The sequence below is a fragment of the Melospiza georgiana genome, chromosome 5 (genome assembly GCF_028018845.1).
Source record: "Melospiza georgiana isolate bMelGeo1 chromosome 5, bMelGeo1.pri, whole genome shotgun sequence".
Classification (NCBI taxonomy): domain Eukaryota; kingdom Metazoa; phylum Chordata; class Aves; order Passeriformes; family Passerellidae; genus Melospiza; species Melospiza georgiana.
In genome coordinates this window covers 21,385,759-21,411,089 of record NC_080434.1, presented here as the reverse complement: position 1 = coordinate 21,411,089, position 25,331 = coordinate 21,385,759, and the positions used below count along the sequence as shown (strand labels likewise).

The 25,331-nt window shown below is 42.8% G+C and overlaps 1 protein-coding gene and 1 long non-coding RNA gene across 2 annotated transcripts in view; one reads left to right on the top strand and one right to left on the bottom strand.

Annotated features, from left to right (window-relative positions):
* The window catches only part of TSPAN5 (tetraspanin 5), an 82,901-nt gene extending 63,922 nt beyond the window's left edge, over window positions 1-18,979 (bottom strand). The window contains exon 1 of the mRNA XM_058025078.1: window positions 18,440-18,979. Within this exon, the coding sequence (XP_057881061.1) occupies window positions 18,440-18,520 (81 nt within the window). The 5' untranslated portion in view covers window positions 18,521-18,979. The remainder of the gene's footprint in view (window positions 1-18,439) is intronic.
* Window positions 18,486-25,331, top strand: part of LOC131084006 (uncharacterized) — a 31,603-nt gene continuing 24,757 nt past the window's right edge. Inside the window, exons 1-2 of the long non-coding RNA XR_009114502.1 lie at window positions 18,486-18,557; window positions 21,749-21,820. This is a non-coding gene — a long non-coding RNA (uncharacterized LOC131084006). The remainder of the gene's footprint in view (window positions 18,558-21,748; window positions 21,821-25,331) is intronic.

Here is a 25,331-nt window from a genome sequence, read left to right as displayed (position 1 = left end):
ATTCAGTAGAATCTACCACATGCAAGATCAAGGCACCATGCGGAACACAGCTGTACAGTGAGCAACAAGGATGGGGCAGAGAGAGAACAACTCTTTGTTGCTGCCAAGAAAAAAGGAATTAATCCAAGTACTTCACAAAACCCCAAAACCACCCAGCCCCCCCAAAAAAACACACAATACCACACACCTAAAAATTTAAGAAAACCAAAACAACCAACCAAAGTAGTACATGTTTAAATGCTAAGCCTTGAAGTGTTTTGTTCCATTGTCCAACTTTTCATTGAAGTATTTCCAAAACAGATCCCCATGCAGCAAATAAAACAGATTTCACGACGAACAACTGCCAAATTGTTTTCTCAGGGCTTTTCCTTTTTTTTTTTTAGCTTTCCTACAGCAACTAAACTAAGTTCTTTTCTTGGAAATCCAGTTCCCAAGGAGATCACATCATGGACCTAAGCTCTGGGAATAACAATTTACAAAGGCATTCAGAAGTACTCGTTTATTATTTTTAAGTAAAACAAAGTCTTAGAACTCTGTAAGCTATTTTTTTCTTATTCTCGAGCCTAGTAAACTAGCTGAAATCTGAAGGCAGTCTCTTTATGGTCACCTAGCTTTAAAGGATCTGATCTTGCCATCAGGTTTATATTGCCTCTCTCTCCATCAGCCAGTCAATACTAGCTGTCACCCACAACACAGTCCTCCCTCCTTCCCAAGACTACTATGCAAATAAAAAAGAAAAGAGATTTCATTTATCAGATATCCAATGCTGTCGTATACAGTAAGATGACTCTTATAAACTTGCCTTGATTAACAAGTTTTCTTGGGCTACAACACAACCTTCCAGATGTCATACTTAGCACCAATGACTCCACTCTCCTTCCTTGCCACTGATTTACCTTTTGCAACCTGTGCTCAGGTTCTACTCTCAGCACAACACTGATCTCTGCTTCACAGACAGCCTAGGCAGCACAGCCCATCACCCACACACTTGCTTAGGAGCTTTCTCGGGGCCCAGACAAGAAAGGAACTTTACACCTTTCCCTCCAAAATAACAGCTATGTGCTACATTTGACCTTTTATGTTACAATTACTGCAATCTTCCGAAATAGTAATCACAGGAAGGCATCATTGGTCTGCCTGAGAACCCCCTTCAGATTCACCTGCCCATGACAGAATTCTCATTTTTTGTACACCATTTTCTTACTTAATATGAATGCACTGTAATCAATGACAAAATTAAATAAGAATTCTGGGAGTTTAGGCTTGCATGCATTTTCCTTTTGTGAAACACAGGAAAGAGAGGATTAAAAAGGACAGAACTGCAAGGAATTGCAATCCTACATAAAAAACTGCCAACTGTATGTCTTACTGTTCTACATGACCTGGGCTGAAAATGGTTATTTCATTGTAACTGGAGGAGCTGTGTGGAGATCCAACTAGGTCACCATCTGGAAACTTAAAGCTCCTCTTCCCAGCAGCAAGCTTTTTCATCTGTGACATCCAGCTGTAGTTGCCTTGGACTGGTACACTCACTTGACTTTACACGCCTCCTACATTTGTAATTCAACCGCCCGAACCACTGAAAAGGAAGGTGCCCAAAATTTGTTTCTTAGTGGTATTATGTGGAAAAGCCAGGGGCATGGTACAGCAGGGAGCAGATAAAACGTGTTTTAAGCTACATTCTTCAGATGCAGAATTTTCATTGTGGTTTCCCAGAAGCTAAGCAGATGAACATGAAAGTTAATTGACTCCAGGCTGCAGAATGCTTTATTAGATGCCTGTTGGAACTCCACCTCTCCCAAAGTAAGCCAGTACTAATGGAAAAAAAGTGCTAGATGTCAGTCACTTCAAAAAATTGGATATTCAACGATCAACCAGATAAATTCACAAAGAAAAAAATCATATAGTGATAGCAAGTACAAAGACACTAATTCTGGATCTGAAAGGCTGGGGATTCAGAGCATATTCCCTAAGATTTATCACTAGGTACTTGCCTTGTTTCTTACACTTCTCACCAGCTCTCTACCACTGGCCACTTTCTGAGGATATTTATCTGCAACAGACCTATTGCCTGGTCCAGCACGATCACAGGTATGGCCTGTTAGCTACATATCTAAAAAGGTTGAGGTCCTCCTTGGCAGTGACACCTTATTTTATTATTTTCTATATGAGGAAATGCTTCAACCAAGCATTATATTGGATGTCAGAGAGAAAAAACTAGAACACCTCACAGCACATCAATCACAAAAGCTTCAAAACTTTCTGTCTAGCCCCGTGCAAGTTTTCATTCTTGAGTCCTATCCAAATCCAAGAACATTCCCTTTTATTTTAAATGCAAAATACCCATATTAAGGGAACTGATTAATAGTGAATGTGTCTGGATTTAAAACAATGCTTTAATGCTATATATTTTCATTAAAGTAACAATTCCTTGAAAATTTCGGAGTTACATTTAATTAGCTCACAAAATTACTTCCAATACTAACCTTTGAAACTTAGAAGGATTTACTCCTTCTGCTTCCAGTTACTTTACTGATGATTATAATTTGTTAGGAACATTGCACAAACAACAAACACATAAACCTCACCCTAGTCTCAGTGTGAACACTGAGAATGCCTTTTGAAATTTTGTAACATTTTACAGACCATGAAGTACAAACTGCTGGCATTATCTCAGGTTAAGCCAGAAAGAAAATTTTCACTAGACAGATTCATCCCAGAAGTTCAAGAAAAAAACCCTCATCTTTATCACCCTTCAAAGCAAAGTGCACCAGAAACACCATTCCAGACAAACTCCTACTGGGTCATACCAGGCCAGTATTAATGGTTTCGTTTCCATAACTTCTGCAGTAACTGTAGCTCTGCAGATTTCAACATTCCTTTCATACCTTAGGCTTTCCTAACTCAGCCTGGGGTTGATCAAAGGTATCAGACTTTGAAAACAATATGGAAATGACAATGTGTCCAGAGACTTGAGTTAATTAATATGAAATATTCCCAAGGGACATTGCTCAGTGTACAGTAGGCAGTTTTTTTCAGGTTGGGTCTGACCATAGAAATTACTAATTATGCCAAATACTAATTGCAGGATTGGTGTTTGACATGGGCACCACTCACAAAAAACCCTACATGGCTTCCAGTCAAGGCAGGTAAAGCAGTCTGGTGTTTCAGTAGCAGAATGGCTGTCCCAGTTACCTCCTCCCCAAGGGAAGTTGCTCTCTTCCCATATCACTCTTCACCAGCCTCCTGGTCAGTCCCTGCAGCCATTCCTTACACAGGCTTTAAGCTGCCTTAGCTGGCAAGGACACCATCTTCAAATGCCCTCTGGGACAAAACCACCCAAACTCCAAGCTACCTTTGAACTGTATGGCACCCAGGCAGAAATTAAAGATTATTCAAAAATGTCCTTTTATCACATCTTTCACACCATACAAACACAGCCAAACAGATTTTAAAACAAACAAACAAACCTGTTCTAGGTAAATTGTTAATCCACACAAAGGCAACAGAAATGCAGATTACAGGATCTTTAAAGAAACTTTTTTTCCCCACTTCTATATCATTAACACTTTGACCTGACCTGTTTAATAAGAACTGTAGATGCACTGATATATTGTTTCTTCACACGCCACAGGGAAAAATAACAGCAAGATTCTTTCCCCTAGGGAACTCCATTACACTGAATCTGGTCAAAAAGCAAGGCTCAGCACTCTCCTCCAAAACCTTGGAGCAATTTTTGGCTCTGGAGGTTAATGTTTCACATAAAGGTATGTGACAATGTAGCAGACTAAGGATTCAGTGCAATAGCTCAAAATTCTTCATCTCACTTGGTGGTGTGATTAATCTAAAATTAGGGACTGTTTACCTTGACCTTTTTTTTTTTCCCTAAACCATCAGTAAGAATCAGTTTCACATTTCTTTAAAGCCTTCCACAAGGGCAAAAAGAAAGGTGGCTCTTGTTTACTTTTAACAGTACTGAAACCATTGGTACTAGCACAAATTGTAACTACCCACTCATACTGCTTTACCACAAAGTGCTGAAACAATCCAACAGCAGGAAATGAATGCAATACTCATCAAGTTCTGCACTTAATCTGTTTTTACGTTTTGTCTATCAATCACCAAAGCATAAACAAAACTGGACCTGGATGTTCAATCTCCATTCAGCTGTAAATTGATTTTCAGGCATGATTTATATACACACCTTTAATGCTTTGTTTACAGAAATTCTTCTGTCCAACACACTAGCTTACTTGATAAGACAGCATCAGCAGGAATAGAACATATTTCATACAGAAGCCATTATCCTTAGCCTAAGCTGTTGTTAAAGTTCAGATGCCACTAATAAAATGTGGGGATTTCTTATGTGGCTGCTGGTAGAGCACATCAGTAGTGGTGCTTCAGAGCTGGGCATTAGCAGTTCCCTGGGACACAGATGTGCCATTAAGTTGCTGTTATTGTGTACATGCCAGGCAAAAGCAGGACTCAGTACTCAGTGAAGTGCTAGGAATCACTGCTTTAAAAAAATGACAGTAGTGACCAACTTGCTGCCCAGACTGGTAGCAAGGCTGTGTTTTCTGCACATATTTCAGCACATGTAAAGCTATTTCATACAAGCACACCACCACAGTGCAATTAGAGAGAACGCAGTCACAACTGCGCGCTGAGGATGAACTCTGCGTCCTTCATCAGCTGAGTTCTCTCACTGCTCCAAGGATTAGAGTCTCACAGAGCTCCTGTTGCTGCAGGGGAGTTACCAGGTAATGGATGGCCAGGAAAACCCTTACTCTGAAACACAAATGAGCAGGAATACTCCCTGTACGCTCGGCTGTTCTCTGCCAGACTTTTTGGTTAGATCACTCTGTCACCCTTTTTGCCAGGTCTTAACTACTTAGGCAACTGAAGTAATTGCTCCAGCTCCTTTGAATGACTTTTCAGTGTTTTGTTTGGGGAACCTCTTTGGGCTTTCTCACACATCCTCCCTTTTTTTGTTTGCTTTTTTTTTTTAAAAACCTACATTGTTTGAAAAGCAATTATGCAGCTGCCAACAAGTGATTCCCACTGAAGTCAACAGGATCTGCTCTTATGCAGAGCCGTAGTAAGTGCCCAGCCATTTACAGCGCTGAAAGCTTTGTGCTCTACACTCTAATGCATGAAGGGCTAAGCAGGGGCTCATGCAAAATTAATAACACATCAGGAAGTGGGCGAGGGAGAGGGAAGGCACTGAATAATTGATCCACAGTTTGTTTTCTGTGAATTCTGAAACAACTTTATGGATGTTTGTTTTGGTTTGCTTTTGCGTTTGCTTTTTTCCAAGGTAGAAAGTTTTTGAACTAAAGTTCTACTAACAAAACCAAGTGAAACAATGCCAGGAGTGGCCCTTTGATAACAATAACTGCAGAAGAGTATCTTCCCAGAAAGAAAGATGGAGATGGAAAAAAAACACACAAAGGCAGGTCTTTTTTCAGACAAAAAATTACTATCCTTTAACTTTTATAAGCTTACATTCTTAAACACCTTCTGCTTTATGAACACATATAGATATTCCATTCCTCCTTGCTCTGGGAAAAATTACATGTTTCTCTTCTCACTATCATTTAATACATAAGTCCAATCACATCCCACAATGCAAAGTCCATCCTTCCATCTTATAAAGTCCTTCAAACTCCTCAAGCCAGGAGTCACTTGAACAATTTTGACAACACAGCTACACCAAAAGTATTCTACCCTGCCCCACAAATATCATCTGCAGTCACTTTAAGGACACATTACTGTTGCAGATAGGAACAAGGCAGCCTTTTAGCACAAATGAAAATCTGATCCTAGTACACTACAAAGATTTAAATAGCAATACTCACTGGAGTTCAGATACATCACCAAAGATACAAAAAAGGAGTCCCACCAGCTCAGCATAAAGTGCTCAGGACTTTATAGTATGTTTCTAACTCATACAGCAGCTACAATGACCAGCCTATTTAAATTTCAGTCCTGTACTTCATCCTCAAAACATCATTGAGACCCTGTGCTTCACCAGCACCAGGCCTTCCATGTGGTGCACACAGGAGACACAGCACATCCCTCAAATCTCTATGATCATGCCAATCTCTAAAAGAGCCTCATCCATTCTATCTTGCTTGATTCTACGTGACTCAGTCCTGCAGCAATTTTTTATGAATTGTTACGAAATGTGAAATTCTTCACATCAGAGGCAGAACTGTGTGCACAGCTCTGATATTCACGAGACTCAGAGTTTGACACAGTAACTAAAGAAGGATTATCTCCCACAGGCATTGTTTGGGAGGTCTTGCACCAACACGAGGCTTGTTGTTTCACAAGGAGATGCTTGCACATTACCCTGAAAGGGGCGCACATGTTTATGGAAGAGAGGTCAAATAGGAACAAGAACCTTATAAAACAGTACAAACACCAGCCAGTGTTGGGTTTTACTTCTTCCCCCTTTCCTGCAGTCATGTGACTGGACTCCAGTAAAAGAGTCCACAAACTACCTCTCCTCTCGCAGCATGACAATGACAGAGGCTCCTGTGAGCTCCCTACTCCAGGTGTAAGAACATACAGAGATACACAGAGAGCCAGAGAAAGGGCTTCCTCAGAAAATGGAACAGAGAGAACAGCCTCTGCAAGGTGGAGTAGAGCACAAACTGAAAGGAGGGCAAAATCAACAAAAATAGGATATTTACAAGCAGCATGGTAAATTCTCTAGGCAGTAGTGAGCTGCTATTGACATGAAAACCACAAGTAAGTGGAGAACTTCATCACTGTCATTTAAAAGGCATGACATCCAAAACAATATATGAAATACCACATGATAGAGAGCTCACTAGAAATCCTACACAGAACCCTATTTCTGGGATGGGAAAGTTGAAGAATAAAAGCTACTGCACCTCACAGCTGCCCTTTTCCCTCTGTCAGAGGTCAGCCCCACTGCAGGACAGCTGATAGGACCATGAATCTATGGGGCAGAGAAGAGTATTCAAAGCAACTAAAATGGCCAAATGGGAGTCACAACTCATTCACCTGCCACAGTGGCACAAACCCTTGGGTGTCAGTCTCATCAGGATTTGAACTGATTTTCTTTAACATGCAAAGTTATTAGCTGCATCTGCTCGGGAGCTGCTTCCTCTCCCACAGGTATGAGAGTGGTTTAGGAAAAATGTAGGAAAGCAGAAGCCAACAAGGATATAAACCATGTAAAAATGTAATTGCCTCACATTCCTAAGTCAAACACACACTTATCTGCATAAAAAAAGTTTCTGCAGAATAAAACATTGATTCAAATATCAGCACAAACCTTCAGACTACCCAGGCAGTGGTTCTGCCTATCTTCAAAACAAAGAATACAAAAAGAAAGCAATGTTTTCAAACCACACCCAGCCCCACAGAGCTGAGGTGGGAACACTCCTTGTGACCACGCCAGAGCTCCCAGCAGGAGCAGAGCAGTAGAACACAGTCAGAGGAAGCAAAAGTCCTTCTCTGCATGCAACAGCAGTTAGATGGATTTCCAGCCTCCCCAAGTCCTGCTTTTAGGTACATAAATTAATAAACTTCTGCTCTAGCAAATCAGAATTTCAGAATTCTTTTTTTAAGTACTGTGTTATTTTGTGTATGTATTTATTATGTATTTATATGAGTGTGTGTATATATATGCATGCATAGTGTTATATATATATATGTAAAATAAATGCACTAAATGCATACAAACGTTTTGTATGTAACAAGTCACCAGAAAGGAACGCTACTTGGGCATGGATAATCATGACAAACTATCTCAGAGAGGTCATTTCCCATCTAGCAGGCCACTCCAACGAAGGTTTAGCACTATTAGAGGGAGTGGCACATTGTTTGGAATAACATTTATGGGGAGGAAAAGAAATCAGAGAGGTAAATGATGCAACTGTTCACTTAAGTTCAAATGAAGTTCACATTACAATAACCTTGGAAGACAATCGCTGCTTCTTGTTTTTCTAACATCACTGAGCAAGCAGGAATAAACAGATAACCACTACAACTCTCCCAAAACCAGTGAAGATCAAAGAGCACCAGAGGGGCAGCACCTACATGACAGTGCTCACTGGAGTGAGTAACTCTTGCCCCAGCACCATGTCTTACGTCTCTGTGCACTCCAGACTCCAAACCACTTTACGCAGAGGTGAAACAGGCCATGCTTGTACAATCACTTTGTGTTGGTCCACGCAGGGAAAGGAGAAGCCGGTCCTACCATCCTCCCACACTTCATTCTTGGAGCCAAACAGCAAATCAATAGAAACTGACCCAGAAGGGAAAGTTCTCAGCCAGATCTGGTAACTGGCTGCTGCCAGTCCACTGAAGCTGCAGTGACACATTCGGCTCCGCAGCCGTGTGCCAGCCTCAGCTGCCGGCCGCCTCCTGCTCTCATTTTGATACCACAATTTGCAAGGCCCCACATGGAAACAATCCTGAAAGGTGCCCGTCCTCCTAGGCATTCAGAGATGGAAAAAGAAATTGAGCTAGGCAGCAGTTCACATGCCCCCTTAATGGCCACAGAATGAAAAAGAAACAAGAGAATGCTTGTGACATCAAGCAATATTCATTAAAAACTGGACCTTCGTTATTTTTAATTGCAATCCTACACATTTTATATTTGTATTTTTTTATAGTCTTCACAAGCCAGATGGATGAATTTTCATCAAGAAATTAATTGGCTAATTTCTTGGAAAATAGGAATTTTAATTTTACAAGTCTTACCTCTTCTTTTTTAATTATTTTAATTATAGATTTAATTAACGTTGGACTGACTGAATTCACACATATTCCTTTAGACATATACCCATGTGAACTGGCAGTCAGGAAGACAATTTCTACAAAATGCTGTATTTTACATGTAACAGGGAATCTGTCTGGTTTTATATTTTAAATGTCAAAAATTAAAATGAAAAAATCTGAAACTCTTGCTCTGCGCACAGTACAACACTTCTCTGAGCTGAGAGGTGCCCGGGGTTACTTGGCAACCCTTCTCGTTACCTGTGAGGACCCACTGCTTTGAAATGTCACCATTTCCAAATTCTGTGCCCCAGTGTGAAGCACTCCAATCACATGGCACTGCAGAGACATCTTCCACAAGGTGACACAGTTAATTGAAGCCCAGCACAATGCAACAAAAGCCTTGCCAGTATCTGGGAACCCTTTTCCTCAGTGTGTCCGCTCCTATATGAAACCCATTTACAGCACATGGAGGGAACTCCCTTCAAGCTTTTTAAATCACAGCAGACTGGAAAACAGAAGGTAGCAGAAGAGATGCAGTTCAGTGAGAGAGAAGCACACAGACCCAGCCTCACAAGGGTAAGTATGCGCCCTACATGGGAAAGCAAAGCAAAGGTATCCAACAGGGACAACCTGTGGTGCAGGCCTGGACAAAATGACAGGCACCAGGTGGATCTGCTTGGGGTGACATCCCACACACAGTGCGGCTGCTCCCTTGCTTGGGGCACCAGAGCTCAACTGAGAGAACCTGCCTCTCGACACAGAGAAAATCCTGACACAAACTAATGCTCCATGTCATGTAAGATTAGCCCCTAAATCAACAAAAACTAGGCTGGACTCTCATCAAGTGTAATCCACAAACACCAGGAAACACCCCACAGGCCGAGTTCCTGCCAGCATCCTTGCAGTACCACTTACTTCATACTCAGTGCCCTCTAAGAACAGCCTACCAGAGTAATGACAGCAGACATACTCAGGTTATAACTCATCAATATCATGTTGATCAAGTGAGCAAAACAGAAGCCTCTATGAACCAAAAATATTGTACATATCTAAAGATACCTAGTCTTCTTTTAATGGTTTTTTTTTTAATTCAATACCACAAAGAAGAACTAAACACTTTTAGAAATAATGTTACTTGCTTATTGAGGAGGAGAAAGAGAAGCCATTTAAGCAAAAGTTCCTATAATTCTTTGGTTGTTTTTCCATGTAAGAAGTTTTGCTGTAGGGAAAACCAGGAGGCAACAGGTACAGAATAGGTACATAAAGTGTTTTCATAATATTTCCTTGCTTTGCTGCAAAAGGAAAAAAGTTCTTCTGTCACCACACATCAGGAACATTGCTTGAAATGGTTTTCAATACGACTTGATGCAACAGAGTCTTCACTAGGAGCAGAGGGATTTTCAAGGCCTTGAAGAGGCATATTGATTTTTCCCAGTTCTGTGGAAAATTGACAGTTCATTCATAAGATCCTGTGTGTGTGATGAAATACTTATTCTAAATGCTGTCCAGAGGAAAGTGACTGGAAAGCTGAAACATTAGCTGAAGAATCTGATGTAGAGACTGATGTGTATTAAGATAAATACTGCTACAGCCTCATTTAGTTTATAAAGCCATAGAAGTGGGATCTGACTGTTTTTAGCATCTCTGCAAGTCAGGCCATCTGGAGGTTATATGAGATCACAGTGAGTCAGAGTTTGATACCAAATCCAGCACCCCTGACTGCAAGGCTCAGTGTGCCAGTGACATTTTTAAATGCCAGCACACGGAGAAGGCTGAACTGCTCTAGATCTCTGTGTATGTTACAGAAGCAGCCACACCGAGCCCTGTGCCAACAGTGACATCCACCCACACCACCCCTTACACCTGCACAAAATACTGCTGAAATCAGGGAAAATCTGTATTCACAGAGAACCACATGTGAGAGACCGGAAGGACTGCAGCCTCAAAGTATTTTGGGTGCATGTGTAGGAGAGCAGGCAGGTCAGGCTTTGCTCTGGAGAGATGATGCCCTGCTCTGCACACACACATGCCCCTCTGGGCCTGCACCCCAGGCACACAGTGGTCACCACTGCCTGCCACACCACAGGCAGGGCTCCACACCCCAGCCCCAGGGGGGACAGATGACCTCAAGTCCAGCCCGGGAGAAGGGCCCAGGAAAGCCAAAGGGTACTAAACTGAAGCATGAGGCAAGCACAGGTCTTGACCCTCTCCCCTCTTGGAATTTCTCTCAGCTGAACACAGCTGGAACTAGGAAAGGTAACCACACTTGTCCTTTTCTATATCTTTTCTTTCTCTCTTCCTCTTCCTTCTTCTAACTCTCTCTTCTCAGAGTTTTGAGCAACCTAAAATCAGATGGGCTTGGGGTTGCTAAGTTGAATGGGCTAAGTCAATGCTTTGTGAAGTGTCTGATGTTGAGTGAATGCTGCTCTAAAATTTTGCCAAAGCTCTCTGGTTTCTCTGAAGTTGCCAATGAAGTTTTTTGTTGTTCTGACCTCTTGACAACATCTTGTCAGTATTTCTCCTGTGCATCTAACTCAAAGTATGTGAAAAACTGTAAACCCTTTCAGGAGTCTCACCCAGCAAGTGTTCTTTGGAGCCCTGCATCACAAGACAGGATATTTTGAGGCAGGAGCAGCAGCATAATCAAAAAAAAAAATAGGATGTTTTCCAAATTCATGTGACAGTACAACAAAACAGAAACTGCTCATTCTTGACTGATTTAAGGCCTAATGCATTGCTGGATTTTGCACCTTAAAACTGTCATGAAGTACAATTCAGTACATTCATTAAAAATTGGATAAGTTTTTTTTGTTTTAATTCTTTACTGCATTGTAACAATATTTTCTTATTTTTAATCAGAAACAGACAAATTGCACATGAGTACAAAGTCCCTATGAAATTCAAGCAACTGGAAAAGTCAGATATGAAAAAGTTTAGAACAGTACCATATTGGAAGATACTTTTATGGCTAACGCTGACAGTGACTTCTGGGTCATCTTCAACAGAGCTGGGTTACTTCATGAGCTGTTCAGCTCCTTGCTCTCCTGTCTACATCAATAAAACTATTACAGTCCTGCTGACAGGCTACCAGCCATGCATTTGACAAGCAAGTTGAATATTTTGGGCAAAACAAGGCTCCCCTACAGAACTATAGGTAAAGACCAGAATTTCCTAACTGGTAGAATTAGGTCAAGTGATTTTTTTTTGGTCAAAATATTTTTTCTCACCTCCAGTTTTAACTGAAAGCAAAACATTATATTCTAAACACCCATAGCAAATCTTCACAGGTTACTGCTTTTGGTTAATGGAATATGAACTGTTGAAGTATTCAGCCTGAGCACTTAACAACACATCAGCTTCTTGCTCCAAATTTATAACTTGTAGCAGCCCTGGTGCCAAAACCAGGTTATATTTCTTTTTCATCATAGACTTCAAAATGTCTATTTCTGGAATGGGACTCAAAAGAAAAGGAAATGATATTTCACTAACTGTAAGCTCAAGTTTCTCATCATCTACAAATCATTAACTTGCATCTTAGAGAGTCTGAGGAATAAAGAGCAAATTAAACTTCACTAAGAAGTACATCAGGATTATTGTAATCTATAGAATTAGGTTTAAGAAAGCATTCTTAAGTAACAGATTACATACATACTTTCAAACTCCTGTCCACTGCAGAAGACAGAAAAGTTCCTTACATTTTTCTTCTTACTACTTTCCACACAAAAACAACAGCCAAAAAAAAAAAAAAAAACCAAACAAAAAAACTCCTGAACTCCACCAACCCCCTCCCAAAAACATTCTCTCCCAACATTTTCAATCTGAAAATTATCCTACATCAACTGCACCTTATATGTTACTTTTTTGTTTGTGTACAAGAACATGCCTTCTGGGTTCCCATCTGGAAAAAGAAAGCCTTTCTTCCCTAGAACAGCTCATGCCTTCCCTACACACCTATTGAATCTTACACTGCAGCTGAATATGTACATACCTAATACATACACCAAAAAGTTCACAGTGCAAAGGCTGCCTCATTAGAATCAAGGTAGCACATCCACCTTCAAATTCAGTGTTGCAGAACATTAATTTATTGTCTTTATTATGGAAATATCATCCACATGCAACAAGGGCGATGGGATTAGGACCAGTGCTAGCTTCTTTTCACACACACAAATATCCATAAGATGTTTCACTGGCACAAGTATTCTGTGGGTGTGCTCTGGGTGCCATTCACATGGATCAGCTCTTCTCTGACTGACACACTGAAAATTCAAAATTGACTCTTCATACTTTGAGATAGATGTGCCACCAGAAAAAATGTACTGTGACAATTCAATCAAGGTGAAAGACTGGCAAATATATTTACCAAATTCATCTTTTACACAGAAGGAAAGTATATAAGCTGCACGTGATAGTTTTAATAATATTCGCTTGAAGCTCATTGACATCAAACAGGAGAAGTTACACAATTAATCACAATGGGTTTTCCCTAGTTCTAGTTATGCTTCTTCAATCTTTTAGAAACTAAAAACATCAAATAACTTAAAACAGTAGCACATTTATAAACACCCAATTCTGGTAAAACAAGTATTTAAGAGAAAGGCATAGTTTCTCCCAAGTTCCTCAGCTATTTGTTTTTATATTACCAATGATACAGCCTACCACAAAGTTGTGAGGGAACACAAGGCAAGGAAAATTTTTATTCTACGAATGATCTCTACAGATCTGAAGCAAGTCCCCCAAAGCCAGCAGTTACTAAATTTTTATATGCATTTGAAAGACTGAGGCTGCATCTGCTGAAAGAGACACTGAGGAATTCAAGAACGCCAACCTCACAATAATGCATCTATTTCATCAATATATACACCCCCGCCTTTCACTGTTACAAACCAGTGGAATATTTGCCCAAAACAAGAATTATTCTGTTTCTGGCAAGACCACTGGTGGAATGCTTAGCTATGCTTCATCTGTGCTATGAAGAAAAGTAACATAAAAAAGTCATTTGATCGTAAAAGGGGGAGGGGAGGGAAATGAACACAATGCTTCCACTTCCACTGCAAGGACATCTTCCCAATGCAAATTTTTAAAGATCAAATGCTACAGAATGCATTTCAAAATTGCATGGAACAAGCTTCACATTGATTTGTTTGGAGTTTTTTTTAAACACTGTGGCAAGGGAAAAATTATAAAATCAAAACTTCCTTGTGCATATCTGAAAACCAGCTGACATCAGAGAATTATCCTCTCTCCCTTTGAAAAACAAACTACCAACAATGTACAGAATTTAATAAGCAATCTATCGGTTGTCCTTTAAAGGTCAGTGCACTTGTCCAATATTTTTCCTTTAACACACTTACATAACCTTATTTTCTTTCTGCTACCTTTCTGTGATTCAGAAGACTATCTAGATTCCCATATGGTTGCCATCAAATACAGCAGATGCCAAGCAAATTAAAACACAAGTTATGATTCGCAATATGCTGATGCATCATAATTGCAGCATAGCTCAAACTTGAGTGAATCACCAGCTAAAGTTTCTCAGGTGTCAGTGCTTTTTATACATCTTTCAATTCAACTAGGGTGAGTGGAATCAAGTGTGGATTGAAAGTTAGACCTTAACAATAGTACACATCCCATGGTTTCCATCAAGCATAAAAAAGCAGAGAGAACACCTAAAAACATCTCTTGGAACTAAAAGTCGGCCTAAAACTGTCTGCCCAAAGTAAGGGGAAAAGAGAGGGAGCTACTTCTTGCCTTTTGTGAAGCAGGGTGGCCTACTTTGACCTTTTGCACCGTACCTTTGTTATCATTCTGCGTGGAAGCCGAAGGGGGAAGGAGGCATTGTTTGTTTGCCTGCTTTGAGGACAGGAAAGGTTTCTGTCACCTCATACTCCAGCTTTATGCTCTACCGAGGCAAGAGCAGAAAGGCTCCTGAGGAAGCAGCTGCCGGCCAGGAAAGGTGGCACACGGAGCACGTGGTGCTTTAGCACGGCAGTGGAGCCAGAGCACACACGTGTGTGTGTGTGTGTGTGTGTGTGTGTGTGTGTGCGTGTGTGTGTGTGCACGCGAGTGTGTGTGCACGCGAGTGTGTGTGTGCGTATATGTGTGCGTGTGTATATGTGTGTGTGTGTGTGTGCGTGTGTATATGTGTGCGCGTGTGTGCGTGTGTGTGTATATGTGTGCGTGTGTGTATGTGCGTGCGTGTATGTGTGTGCGTGTGTGTGCGTGTGTGTGTGCGTGTGTGTGCATGTGTGCACATGTGTATGTGTGCACATGTGTATGTGCGTGCGTGTGTGCACATGCGTATGCGCGTGCGTGTGTATGTGTGTGTGTGTATATGTGTGTGTGCGTGTGTGCACATGTGTATGTGTGTGCATGTGTATATGTGTGCGTGTGCTCCACCGGCAGCACGGCAAAGGAAACACTGCACCGCCTTCCAGCTTCAGATGTGGGTGCAGCTGTGCCTGGTAGCTCTCTGTCCCTAAATATTACTGCGGTGACTGCCCAGTGAGCTTTCCTTTTCCTCACCAGCACAGCAGTCTCATAAAATAAACTCCTCTGAACAAACATAGCCAGAGTATTTACCAACTTTAACACTGAATTGCCACAAGAAATTAAGCCTGCAAATATATCTAGAACGTTAATTATGCATGGACTCAGCAGATAATATTGTCTTCTACGACAGTATGAAACACACATTTAGGCAAGACTATGTCACCTGGGCTGGTGCGAGCCTGAGAACCACCTCCTGTCACTTTAGTCACAACTACACACAGCACTGGAGTGCAATTTTTCCATATTCATTATCCTCGTAATTCTGATGTGGTTTTTAAGGCATTAAATACCTGACCAACACAAAAGAAAAGAGACAAAAGGGTCCGGCCATTTATTTTGCCCCTATTCTGTGGTATTTAAAGCCTCAGATCTTTGTAATAACTTCAGTTTAAGTAGCAAGTACAATCATTCCCTGCATAATTTCAGCAGATCTATAATATTCTGCTATTCAAAGCACTGACAATTTTCTTGTCAAAATCATTACTCTTCCAACTCACTTCTCTTTATTTTTAGTCCATTGTTTTTATGATGCAGAACAAAGGTATTTTCTTTGTTTACATTAACATTTTTAAAGGTTGTGTTAAAACCACTATATATTAACGCTCAGATAGAAGGCCTAACAAGGTGTGCTCCCTGTTTGCAAGACCCTGGAAAGTGTCAGGGGTTAGGATGATGATCTCTTCACCATTTCAGTCTATTTACAATGGCTACATTAGTGGCTATTTTTGATTAGCACTTTCTGTAAACAGCCAACTGAATTTGCAATTTTCATTTACAGCTTTTCTGGCCCAGTCATTGAGGAGTTTGCTATTACTTCAGTAAAAATAATATTAACATGTATTCAACAAGAATATCTGCCTATGCTTTCACTCCAAGTCACAAGAGATGTTGTAATAAATGCAGGCTTTCTCATAAAGAGATTACAATATTCTAAAGAAATGACTAAACTCTCAAAGTGCTTGGTCTTCATGAATTTCAAGAAGTTTTGCCAGGAACACAAATGAGACAATTAGCGTTTTGCAGAAGAGGAAATCTGCAAGCAAGGGTCTCCCATCAAGCAACTGGCAGAGTGGGTGATACACAATTCTATTTTTTCAGGCTCTCAGATCAGCATTCCAGCAGTATTCCAGCCTTTGGCCCATTCAGTACACAACACAGGCACACTTGCCATCATGCAGAAGCTACACTGCATCGGCCTCAGGAACACAGGAGTAAGGAAATCACTGGTTACAGAAAGCCTCAAACATAACCACTTCCCCACTTGCACCATCCAAACATCCACCTTCAGAGAATACAATGAAGGAAATTACAGGATTTACAGCTTCTGAGACACTGACAGTGTCTGAAAGAGCAAGTTAACATGCTTCTATATATTCCACCATAATCTCCCTCTCTCAATCCAAGGACACAGCACACAAGTGTTCCTCACATTACTTGCTCCCTGCTGAAAAATATCTGTGCTCACAGCAACATATGCCGAGCAAAACCAAAACAAAGAAACAGACAAGGGCAAAGAACCATGGCAAACTCAACCACCGAAACCTGAGCCAAGAGTACAACCACATCAGCTCTGCAGGGTAAAAATACCACAAAGCTCGCTACCGTTCATCTGCCGGGGTCGGTCTGGGGCCAAGTAAACACTGCCATACAGCCACAGCCAGCTTCACTCTGGCTGCAAACCCTCTTGTTTAAGAGAAGTAATACAGCATGAAAGTGGACTTCATCAAAACTCCCATCCTTTCAAAACATCTTCTTCAGATATGTTTATTTCCCAGGGACACAGACCTGAGGTCAGCTACGGACACCTGCTATCCATGTAACCACTGAGCTCTGCTTTCCCCAAAGGGACAAACAGAAGCCCAGAACTGCCCAAAAGGTTTCTGTCCTCTGTTCTTCCCTACCTTCATCCATAACCTTCAAAGTGGTGTCAGGGCTTTTTTCCCCAATTCTCCTCTCTAGTCCAAACAAGCCACTATACCAAATATGTATTCAACCTGCTTCCAAAGGCCCTCAAAAACACATCCAAAAGCATATCTAGGTTTGATCCAGAACTGGACTCGATGATCCTGATGGGCCCTTCCAACTCAGTATATTCTGTGAATCTGTCAGGCTGGGTTTGTGCATGTTTCTCATTGCTCTGTGGAACACCTCATATAAAAAGGGGAATTGTACATGCAAGAGCCTTCACCTGACTTTAACATTCTATGCAGTGAGAAGACCTCACCACTCATACGTGTATGAGAATGCTCACCTCACCCCACCTTCCCCCCTAGTTATTAAATTTGGCATGAACATCCAAAAACAGCTGCTTCTCTTTCAAATCCAACACACTGAGAAGATGCTAGAAGTACTGATACAGGCAGGTTACATTTCACTGTACAGTTCTGCCTACTCCACAGCCGGTGGGCAATGGTGCAACAAGATGCTGTGCAGGCAGATCAAGCAGCACAGCCAGGAATCCCAACAAATGCCCAAACAGGCCTCCTAGGGGCTTGCACTTTAGGTATGGGTGGAAATATCCTTTCCCCCCTCCTCCATCCTATTATTGCTGCTACTACTATGTGGTAACGACTAATCATAATAAACCTGTGCCATACACAACTTCATCATTGAGAAATCATTAAACAGCACTGTGCAGAAAACCTGAGCTGTGGTTCTTTCTATTATTTGCATCGAACAGGGATGGCAGCGTGAAAGCATGCAGATCAATTCGTTCTCCAGGCCTGGGTGCCTGGTTGCTCCCTTCCTCTCCCACCACAAAGCAGAGGTGGGGGAAGGAAGGGGGGAACACGAAAAAAGGAAAAGACGGCGAGGTGGGAAGAAGGCACGAAATCCGCTTCGTACTAACAACAAAAGCAATTAGGAGGGCCGGAAGGGAAGAGAACCGGCACCCTGGGGAGGTGGAGGAATGCAGCACCACAACTTGCCCGGGGAAGGGCTGACAGGGGCGGTCGGGTCGGAGGCGGCGGCAGCCCTGGCCCCGCAGCCGTGCCCCATCTAAAACGCCCCCGCGGCCTCAGGCCGGGCTGTCACTCGTCCCTGCCGCTCCTGGCCGTGCCCAGCTCGCAGCGGCGGCAGCCGGGGAGGAGGAGGAAGGAGAGGAAGACACGAAACCGGCCCCACTTACCCAGAAAATGACATTGAAGCCGAAGATGAAATATTTGATGCAACAACTGACTTCAGGCCCCTTGTAGTGCTTTCCGGACATCCTCTGCGCTCATGAAGACGCTTTGCTCGCAGCCAGGGTGAGAACCAGAGGGGGAGGGGGAGAATTAAAAAGGAAAAAAAAAAAAAAAAACAACAACAAACAAAAAGGAGAAAGACTAGGAGGAGGGGTCTGGGAAGACTAGGAGGAGGGTGGGGGCAAGACTATGAGGAGGGGTCCGGGGCCGGCGCGGCGAGCAGAGCTCAGGGCCGGCTCCGCGCCGCGGGGAGATGCGGCAGGAGCGGCGCGGCGGCGGGTCGGCTCCGACTTGCCGGGCGCCGGGGATGGCCGGCGAGCAGCTCCCACCTCCTCCTCCTCCTCCTCTTCTCCCGCATGGAGGAGGCCCCGGCTGCTCGCGGCGGGAGGCAGGACAGAGCGACAAGGAGCGGGGCGGCCGCCGGCAAAGGCGCCGCCGGGGCAGGATCGGCCCGGGCAGAGGCCGGAGCCGCGCGCCCCCTCAGCGCCAAGGGGCCGCCGCGAGCCCCGCCCCGCCCCGCTGCGTGATTGGCAGCGCTCCCCGCCAATCCGACCGCGCGAGGGCCGCCGGCGCTGGGGGCGGGGCGGGAGCGGCCCTGAGGCTCCGCCCGGGCCGGGCGTACCAGGCTGAGGGGCTCCGGCCCCCCGTCCCTCCGGCCTCGCTTCTCTCCTTCCGTCCCTCCCGTCCGGCGGCCCGCCGTGACACAGGCCGGGGAATGCCGAGACAGCGAGAACTGGCCCTGCCTGGCGCAGAGAGCAGCGCTCCACAGCACAGCGGGAGAGCTGCCAGGAGGGCAGCGCCGGTTCGAGGCTGGCTGCGGTAATGAGGAGGAGCGAGACCGTAATGGATATCACCGTGCAGGTTGTTCTCAATGGGCGCCGTCGGATCGCCTCCCACATGATCTCGTATGCGCCACACGCGCAGGAACGCAGGAAGAACCATTTTACAATGATTGCTAGGGTTTCTATTTTAACATGCCCTGAGTTTATATTGAACCTGACACCCACAAAGTTATGGGGCTTGGTTTTATTCATATGCTTTGGGATTCAGAGTGCACATAGTCTGGCATTAACAGCATGATTAATAGGTTTTCTGTGCTGAAGGATGTCGTCATTTCAATGGATCAAGTCTTCAAAGTTTCTTAGTCCATCTCTTAATGGAGAGGCAGGAGAGGAGGAGGCTCAGGGGTGACCTTATCACTCTCTACAGCTCCCAGAAAGCAGGTTGTGCCAGGTGTGACAGGATGAGAGGAAATGGCCTCAAGCTGTGCCAGGAAAGGTTTAGGCTGGACATCAGAAGGAATTCCTTCACAGAAAGGGTTGTTAAACATTGGAATGGGCTGCCCAGGGAGGTGGCGGATTCACCGCCCACGGAGGTGTTAAGTAAAACAGTACAAACAAGTGTGGCACTTAGTGCCACGGTCTGGTTCACAAGGTTGGGATTAGTGAAAGTTGGTCTCAGTCTTGGAGGTCTTTTCCAACCTAATTGATTCTGTGTTTGCATTATTCTGCAAGTATTACTTTTGATTCAATAGATGGAAGATTTCTTTATAATAAAATACATTTCCCATCTCTACAGGATTACAAGGTAACACACTTCAGAAAACATGATACTGATAGAACCGAAGACAGTCTAAATTCAAGATCACATCATATCATTTATGGGGCCTTGTGAATCTTTTTTGAGAGCAAAGAAAAATATTTGTCTATTGCATGGTATTGCATTAATGTCTATTGCATTTGTCTATCATCTGGTAGATGATGAGAAGAAAAAGCATCTGCTGAAATGGATCCATGAAAATAAACGATGTTTTTGGTAATGAGAAATTAGCACAGCTATACACTTCAACCACGACTGTATAGTTTATCACATGAGTGTTATCCCCGTGTCTATTTTTAATACTGTCTTTGCAAGCCCATCCATGGGAAGAGGGTGGAAAAGGGTGAATAATTAGTAATGTATGTGTTCTGTACCAGTGGATAAAGGCACATCACCACTTACAGTAAGGTATGGTAATAATGTATTATATTAAGGTGCTGTTTTTACAAGTGGCATCAAATATTGGTGACAAACTGTACAAACATTTATAATATCACTGTCATAACATGCTCCTAGCATCACGTGTTTGTATTTGTAGGCAGGAGCAAAATATTACAGAGTAACATTTATTATGATAAATTCAGTAACAATATCACATGTTTTACCTATCAATCCATTAATTCATGATAACTCAAAAAGAAATGCAACCTACATCATTTATAGCATCATATTTACATGAGCTCACTTGCTTTCTCAATTGAGCATAGTATTGTTAGCCAAGTGTCCTTTTAGAGCCAAAAGCATTTCATGTTGTCCCATCATCTGATCAGCTTAAGGATGTCTGGTTGTAAGGGTTAGATTGCTCACTTGAAGAGGGTATTGAACACAGAACCCTGCTCTTTTTAATTCACTTTGTGTGTAATAAGCAAGCAGATAGCAAAGGCAGCAGAACAGCTTTGGTGTAGGTAATTGATCTTTCAGAATGCCTGCTGGAGCAGAGCCTTCTACACCTGCAGCAGCCTCTCTGCAAACACATTTTGCCTCCTGTCCTAAACAAACAGGGATTTAAAAAAGTCTCCATCCTTCAGCTTTGTGCCATCTCTTGTGGATTGCTTCTTACATGCTTTGGGCACCTAGGCCTGGAAGCTGGGCAGGATGGCTGTGCCAGCACTTTAAATTCACTGTTAGCTACCAGTCAACACTGAATTCTGCTGTGATGTTTTGGCACAAAAGCCCGAGGCGATACTAAGCAGGAGCAATATTACCTTTTCTTGCAGAAGGGACAGACAGTTATACAAATTCCATCAGTTCATAATTCATCTGCCAAGGCACAGGAGTACTAATGGGAGGTATTTCAATGACAAAGCTGGTTCTAGCAGCACAGTGCTTCATAACACCAGCAATGCTTTGATTTGCTGCTGACATTGAGATAAAGTCCCATCTGACTGACTAAATCTATTTCCCGTCTCTAAGATGCAGATATAAATGGACTCCTTCTGACTAAAGACTGGCCAACTCTAATATTAAGAAGTGTGTCAAGTTTGAGAAGTTCATATCTTAAAAGAGGTATGGTTGCAGACTCTGAAATTCTTACTTCCCACCAAGTAAAGAGTCCTCAACCCAATTCCTGAAATCAATCATTCCTTAGATCCAGTACTTCTGTCTTTGTGTCAGCTCCTGTTTTTTTGATTTATGAATTCTTTTACATTTTCCAGGGAAAAAGAAATGCAAGCAGGAGTGACTCGAGAAGAAAAACAGCAGAGCAGCACAGTGAAGGCTGTAGTTCCGTGAGTTATCCCATTGCCAATCTCACCTCGTGCTACGTGCACTGAGATAAAGAGCTGTGGTGTAAGAAAAGTTCAGTGCCTGCGTCCATAAGTCTGTTTACTTCCTAGACACTCCATTTTAGTGGGAATTCATAGGATAGCAGTCTTTTTCCATGGGAAAACCACAGAGCGTTCTGACAGACAAGATTCATAGAGTCAGAGGTGTTATCTAAATAACATACTAGCTCATCATGCCATTTGTGTTCATTTTATAGTTTTGTATTCATAAAAACACTTTGTTTTCTGCTTAGCAAAAGTGCAAGCACTGATGAAGGGACATTCTTTAGGTTTAGAAGGAATTCTGAGATAAGAATTTCATAGAACTAGACTCAAGTAGTGATACAAGTTGTACTGGCCTTGGTGGAAGTACATGCTCTGCCCCAGATGTGAACATGATTTCAGCTTCCCTCAAGACTAATAAGTGCAAGTACTGACTAATTACTGTTATGGGTAACACTGGGGAGTATTGAGCTGCTTTTTCATCTGAAACTTAGCTCTCAATATTGGATAATAATATCATCTCACAGGACCAGCCCAACATCATTATAATGTGATAACAGCAATGTTGTTAGGATGACTCACAAAGCATGAAGCGTGTCTATACATCTACAGGGTTAGAGGCCAGAAACTGCAGCTAAGGCTTACCAAATAACAGCCAGTAACCAGCTGCACCGTGTCTGATTTTATTTTCTCAAGACAGTGTGTATCTGAGCCTTTATTTCTTTTTGTGTCAGGCACCTCGAGCTGCTGCATCTGCTCCCTGTGGGAGGAAGGGGTGGTGGCACGCTTCCTGCCCACGGCCGTGCTGTGCGGGCAGGGGCAGAGGAGCGCCCGGGGCTGCGGCTGCGCCGCGGCGCTGCTTGGGGCAAACATCCTGGCGCACAGCTCGGTTTCTGTAGAGGTGCTGTGCCTCAGCAAGCCCCTCTTCTGGAGTTTACACAGCTTTCTTATCAGGGATTAAGCCCTGACAAGTCTATACAACAGTGAAGCAGGAATAGTAGAACATACCTGGTCCATAGCTCACTGGCAGTGGCTGCAGGTGTGGTTCCAAGCACTCATACCATCAAACTGGCTCAAAGGGCATTCATTATGAGGGAGTTATTACAGCCATTTTATGGGCACGACAGTGACAGGGTTTAATGAGATAAAACACATGCATTATTCTACAAAAAGAGACATGGATTTGCAGTCCTAAATTAGGGATAACTGCAATCAGTGTGGGTAGTCACCTCCCCTTCCATTACTGGTGCTATGGACCATGGTCCTTAAAAGGGGTATAAACTCAGACTCCAGTAAGTGCCAAATTTATCTTTTTCACTTGGTACTGTTAAAGTACTGGACAAACTCTGCAAATTTGGAAGCTTCTCACTTCCCAAGCATGGGCTATTGCTTGTGTATACCTGAAGGATCAGATATAATTCTTGATGATGCTCTGTCCAAAAGGACAAGTGGTGTTTATCCAGTAACAGAACACCATATGCTCTTCTTAAGGTCCATTAGGTTTTTCAAGACCCTCTGACTTGTTTTCAGTCATTCTTTGTCATGTAATACAGGACACACTCAACTCAGAGGTTTAACTTACAGTGTTTGCTCTGTAATACCACTCAGGAGAGTGACTATTTCCTCTAAGTGTGTTTTTAGTGGTGATAAGATTTTCTGCAAATCCACCATTTTAAGTAATCTTTGAGAATGTTTCCCTTCAAGGGTTTCCTTTGCTTAGGCCTAAACCACCTAAGCTTCTCTCACCCTCCCTGTGAAGATTTTTGTTTCTCCTGGGAGCCTGGATCAGAGTTTACTGCAAGAACAATCCCTCAGGAATCAATCTGGCACCTCCTTCCAGGAACATCTGCAAACCTGTCAGAAGGTCAGGGAGTGCAAGCAGGTGGTGGGATGAGAGAATGCATGACTGTAAATCTGGCTCTTGTAGGCTTCAAGTTGCTGCCAGAGGGGTAGGAAGGGAGGCTAGAAGAGCAATTAATCTCAAAGCCCAGCTTCTAGAAGAGTTTGCCACTATGGCCTAGCCAATAATTGAACTAAAAGGCATGGAATACCTGTTTGGTCAGCTTGGTCAGGAGTTCAGCCCCCAGACCTCTGTGCAGGCAGGAGCTTAAATTGTCTTGCTGAGAACAGAGTGGAAAAAGCCAACTGTGCAAAAAAAAAAATCTCATTTCAAATCCAAGTGACATTTTTTTTCATTGCTTTTTGATTCAAATGGCTGAAGAGATGCTGTGATCTGAAGGGACTCTATGCCCCTACCTTCACAGCAGAGAGCTGATCCAAAACCCTCTGGGAAGAGCAATGAGGTGCACAAGGGGGTCAGCACCTGCTGGAGGAGGGCCCAGCAGTGCAGCCTGGCTACAGGGAGCCACCTCCCACCCTCTGTCGGGAGCAGGCTTGCTCATCTGAGCTATGGAAAGAGCAGTGACAAAAGTAATGTCATCTCTGCTGTGACATTGGTGTCTCCTGTCTGTCAGACTGCACAACAGGGCCTCTAACAGTTTATTAGGACTGTGCAAGTGAGCTGATAATCCCAAAGGAAGGTTGGTGATACGTTTAAGCTGATTTCTTCACAATTTTGTGTCTGGTTCTTCAAACCCACCATCTCTATTCACATCCAGTGACAGCTCCCACATAGCTGGATCAAAGATACCAGTTTCCTTTACCTTTGGTATTGACACTTCTGATTTCTCAGATGTTATGCAGAGCTGCCACAGCAAACACAGCACTTGTATCAGCACTGGTGAACAGGTATTTTACAGCAGTATTCTGTATAGCTTGTATCAGGGGACCTGCTTAGGAACAAGGTAAATAAAATAAGTTTATTTAAACATTCCCAAAAGGCATAAAATAGCACTACTAGAGTGATTACAAACCATGGCTTTTTGCTTCCCAGTGTCATAGGAGGAATACACAATACCTGTAATTATGCTACATCTGACATTCTGGGCTCAGTAACAACATTCTGCTTGTGACAGGATCAAGTAGGACTTTGTTTCTGGACTACTTCCAAATGTGAGGTTGCTCTTCATAAATAATCTGCACATGTTACACTTCAGGCACCTCTAAAAAGGAAGCACTTCAAAAAATTTACAATTTACTTGTCTGCAAGTCCACTAAATGGAAATTTCCAAGCCCCTCTTACTCTCTTCTGTTGCATTAACAGAGCCAGAAAGCTTTCTGCAGATAAGAACAGAACAGCTACTAATATTCTTGTTGGGTTGAACAATTACTTTTGAGGTCTGTTTATTCAGGGGCTCATCTCTGCTGAATGCTTCATTACCTGTGTTTCTCTGTGAGTCTTGATGGGTGGAGTTCATCTGAATTTCCTGCTCTGCTCTTCCACCACACTAGTTAAACCATCAGCTTTTTTTTTTTTTTTTTTTTTTTTTTTGCGGTCATAGCGCTTTAAGAAAATTGAACTGCGAGAGACTGTGAGCTACTTAGAAAAGAAAACCCACCCCAGGGCTATTTC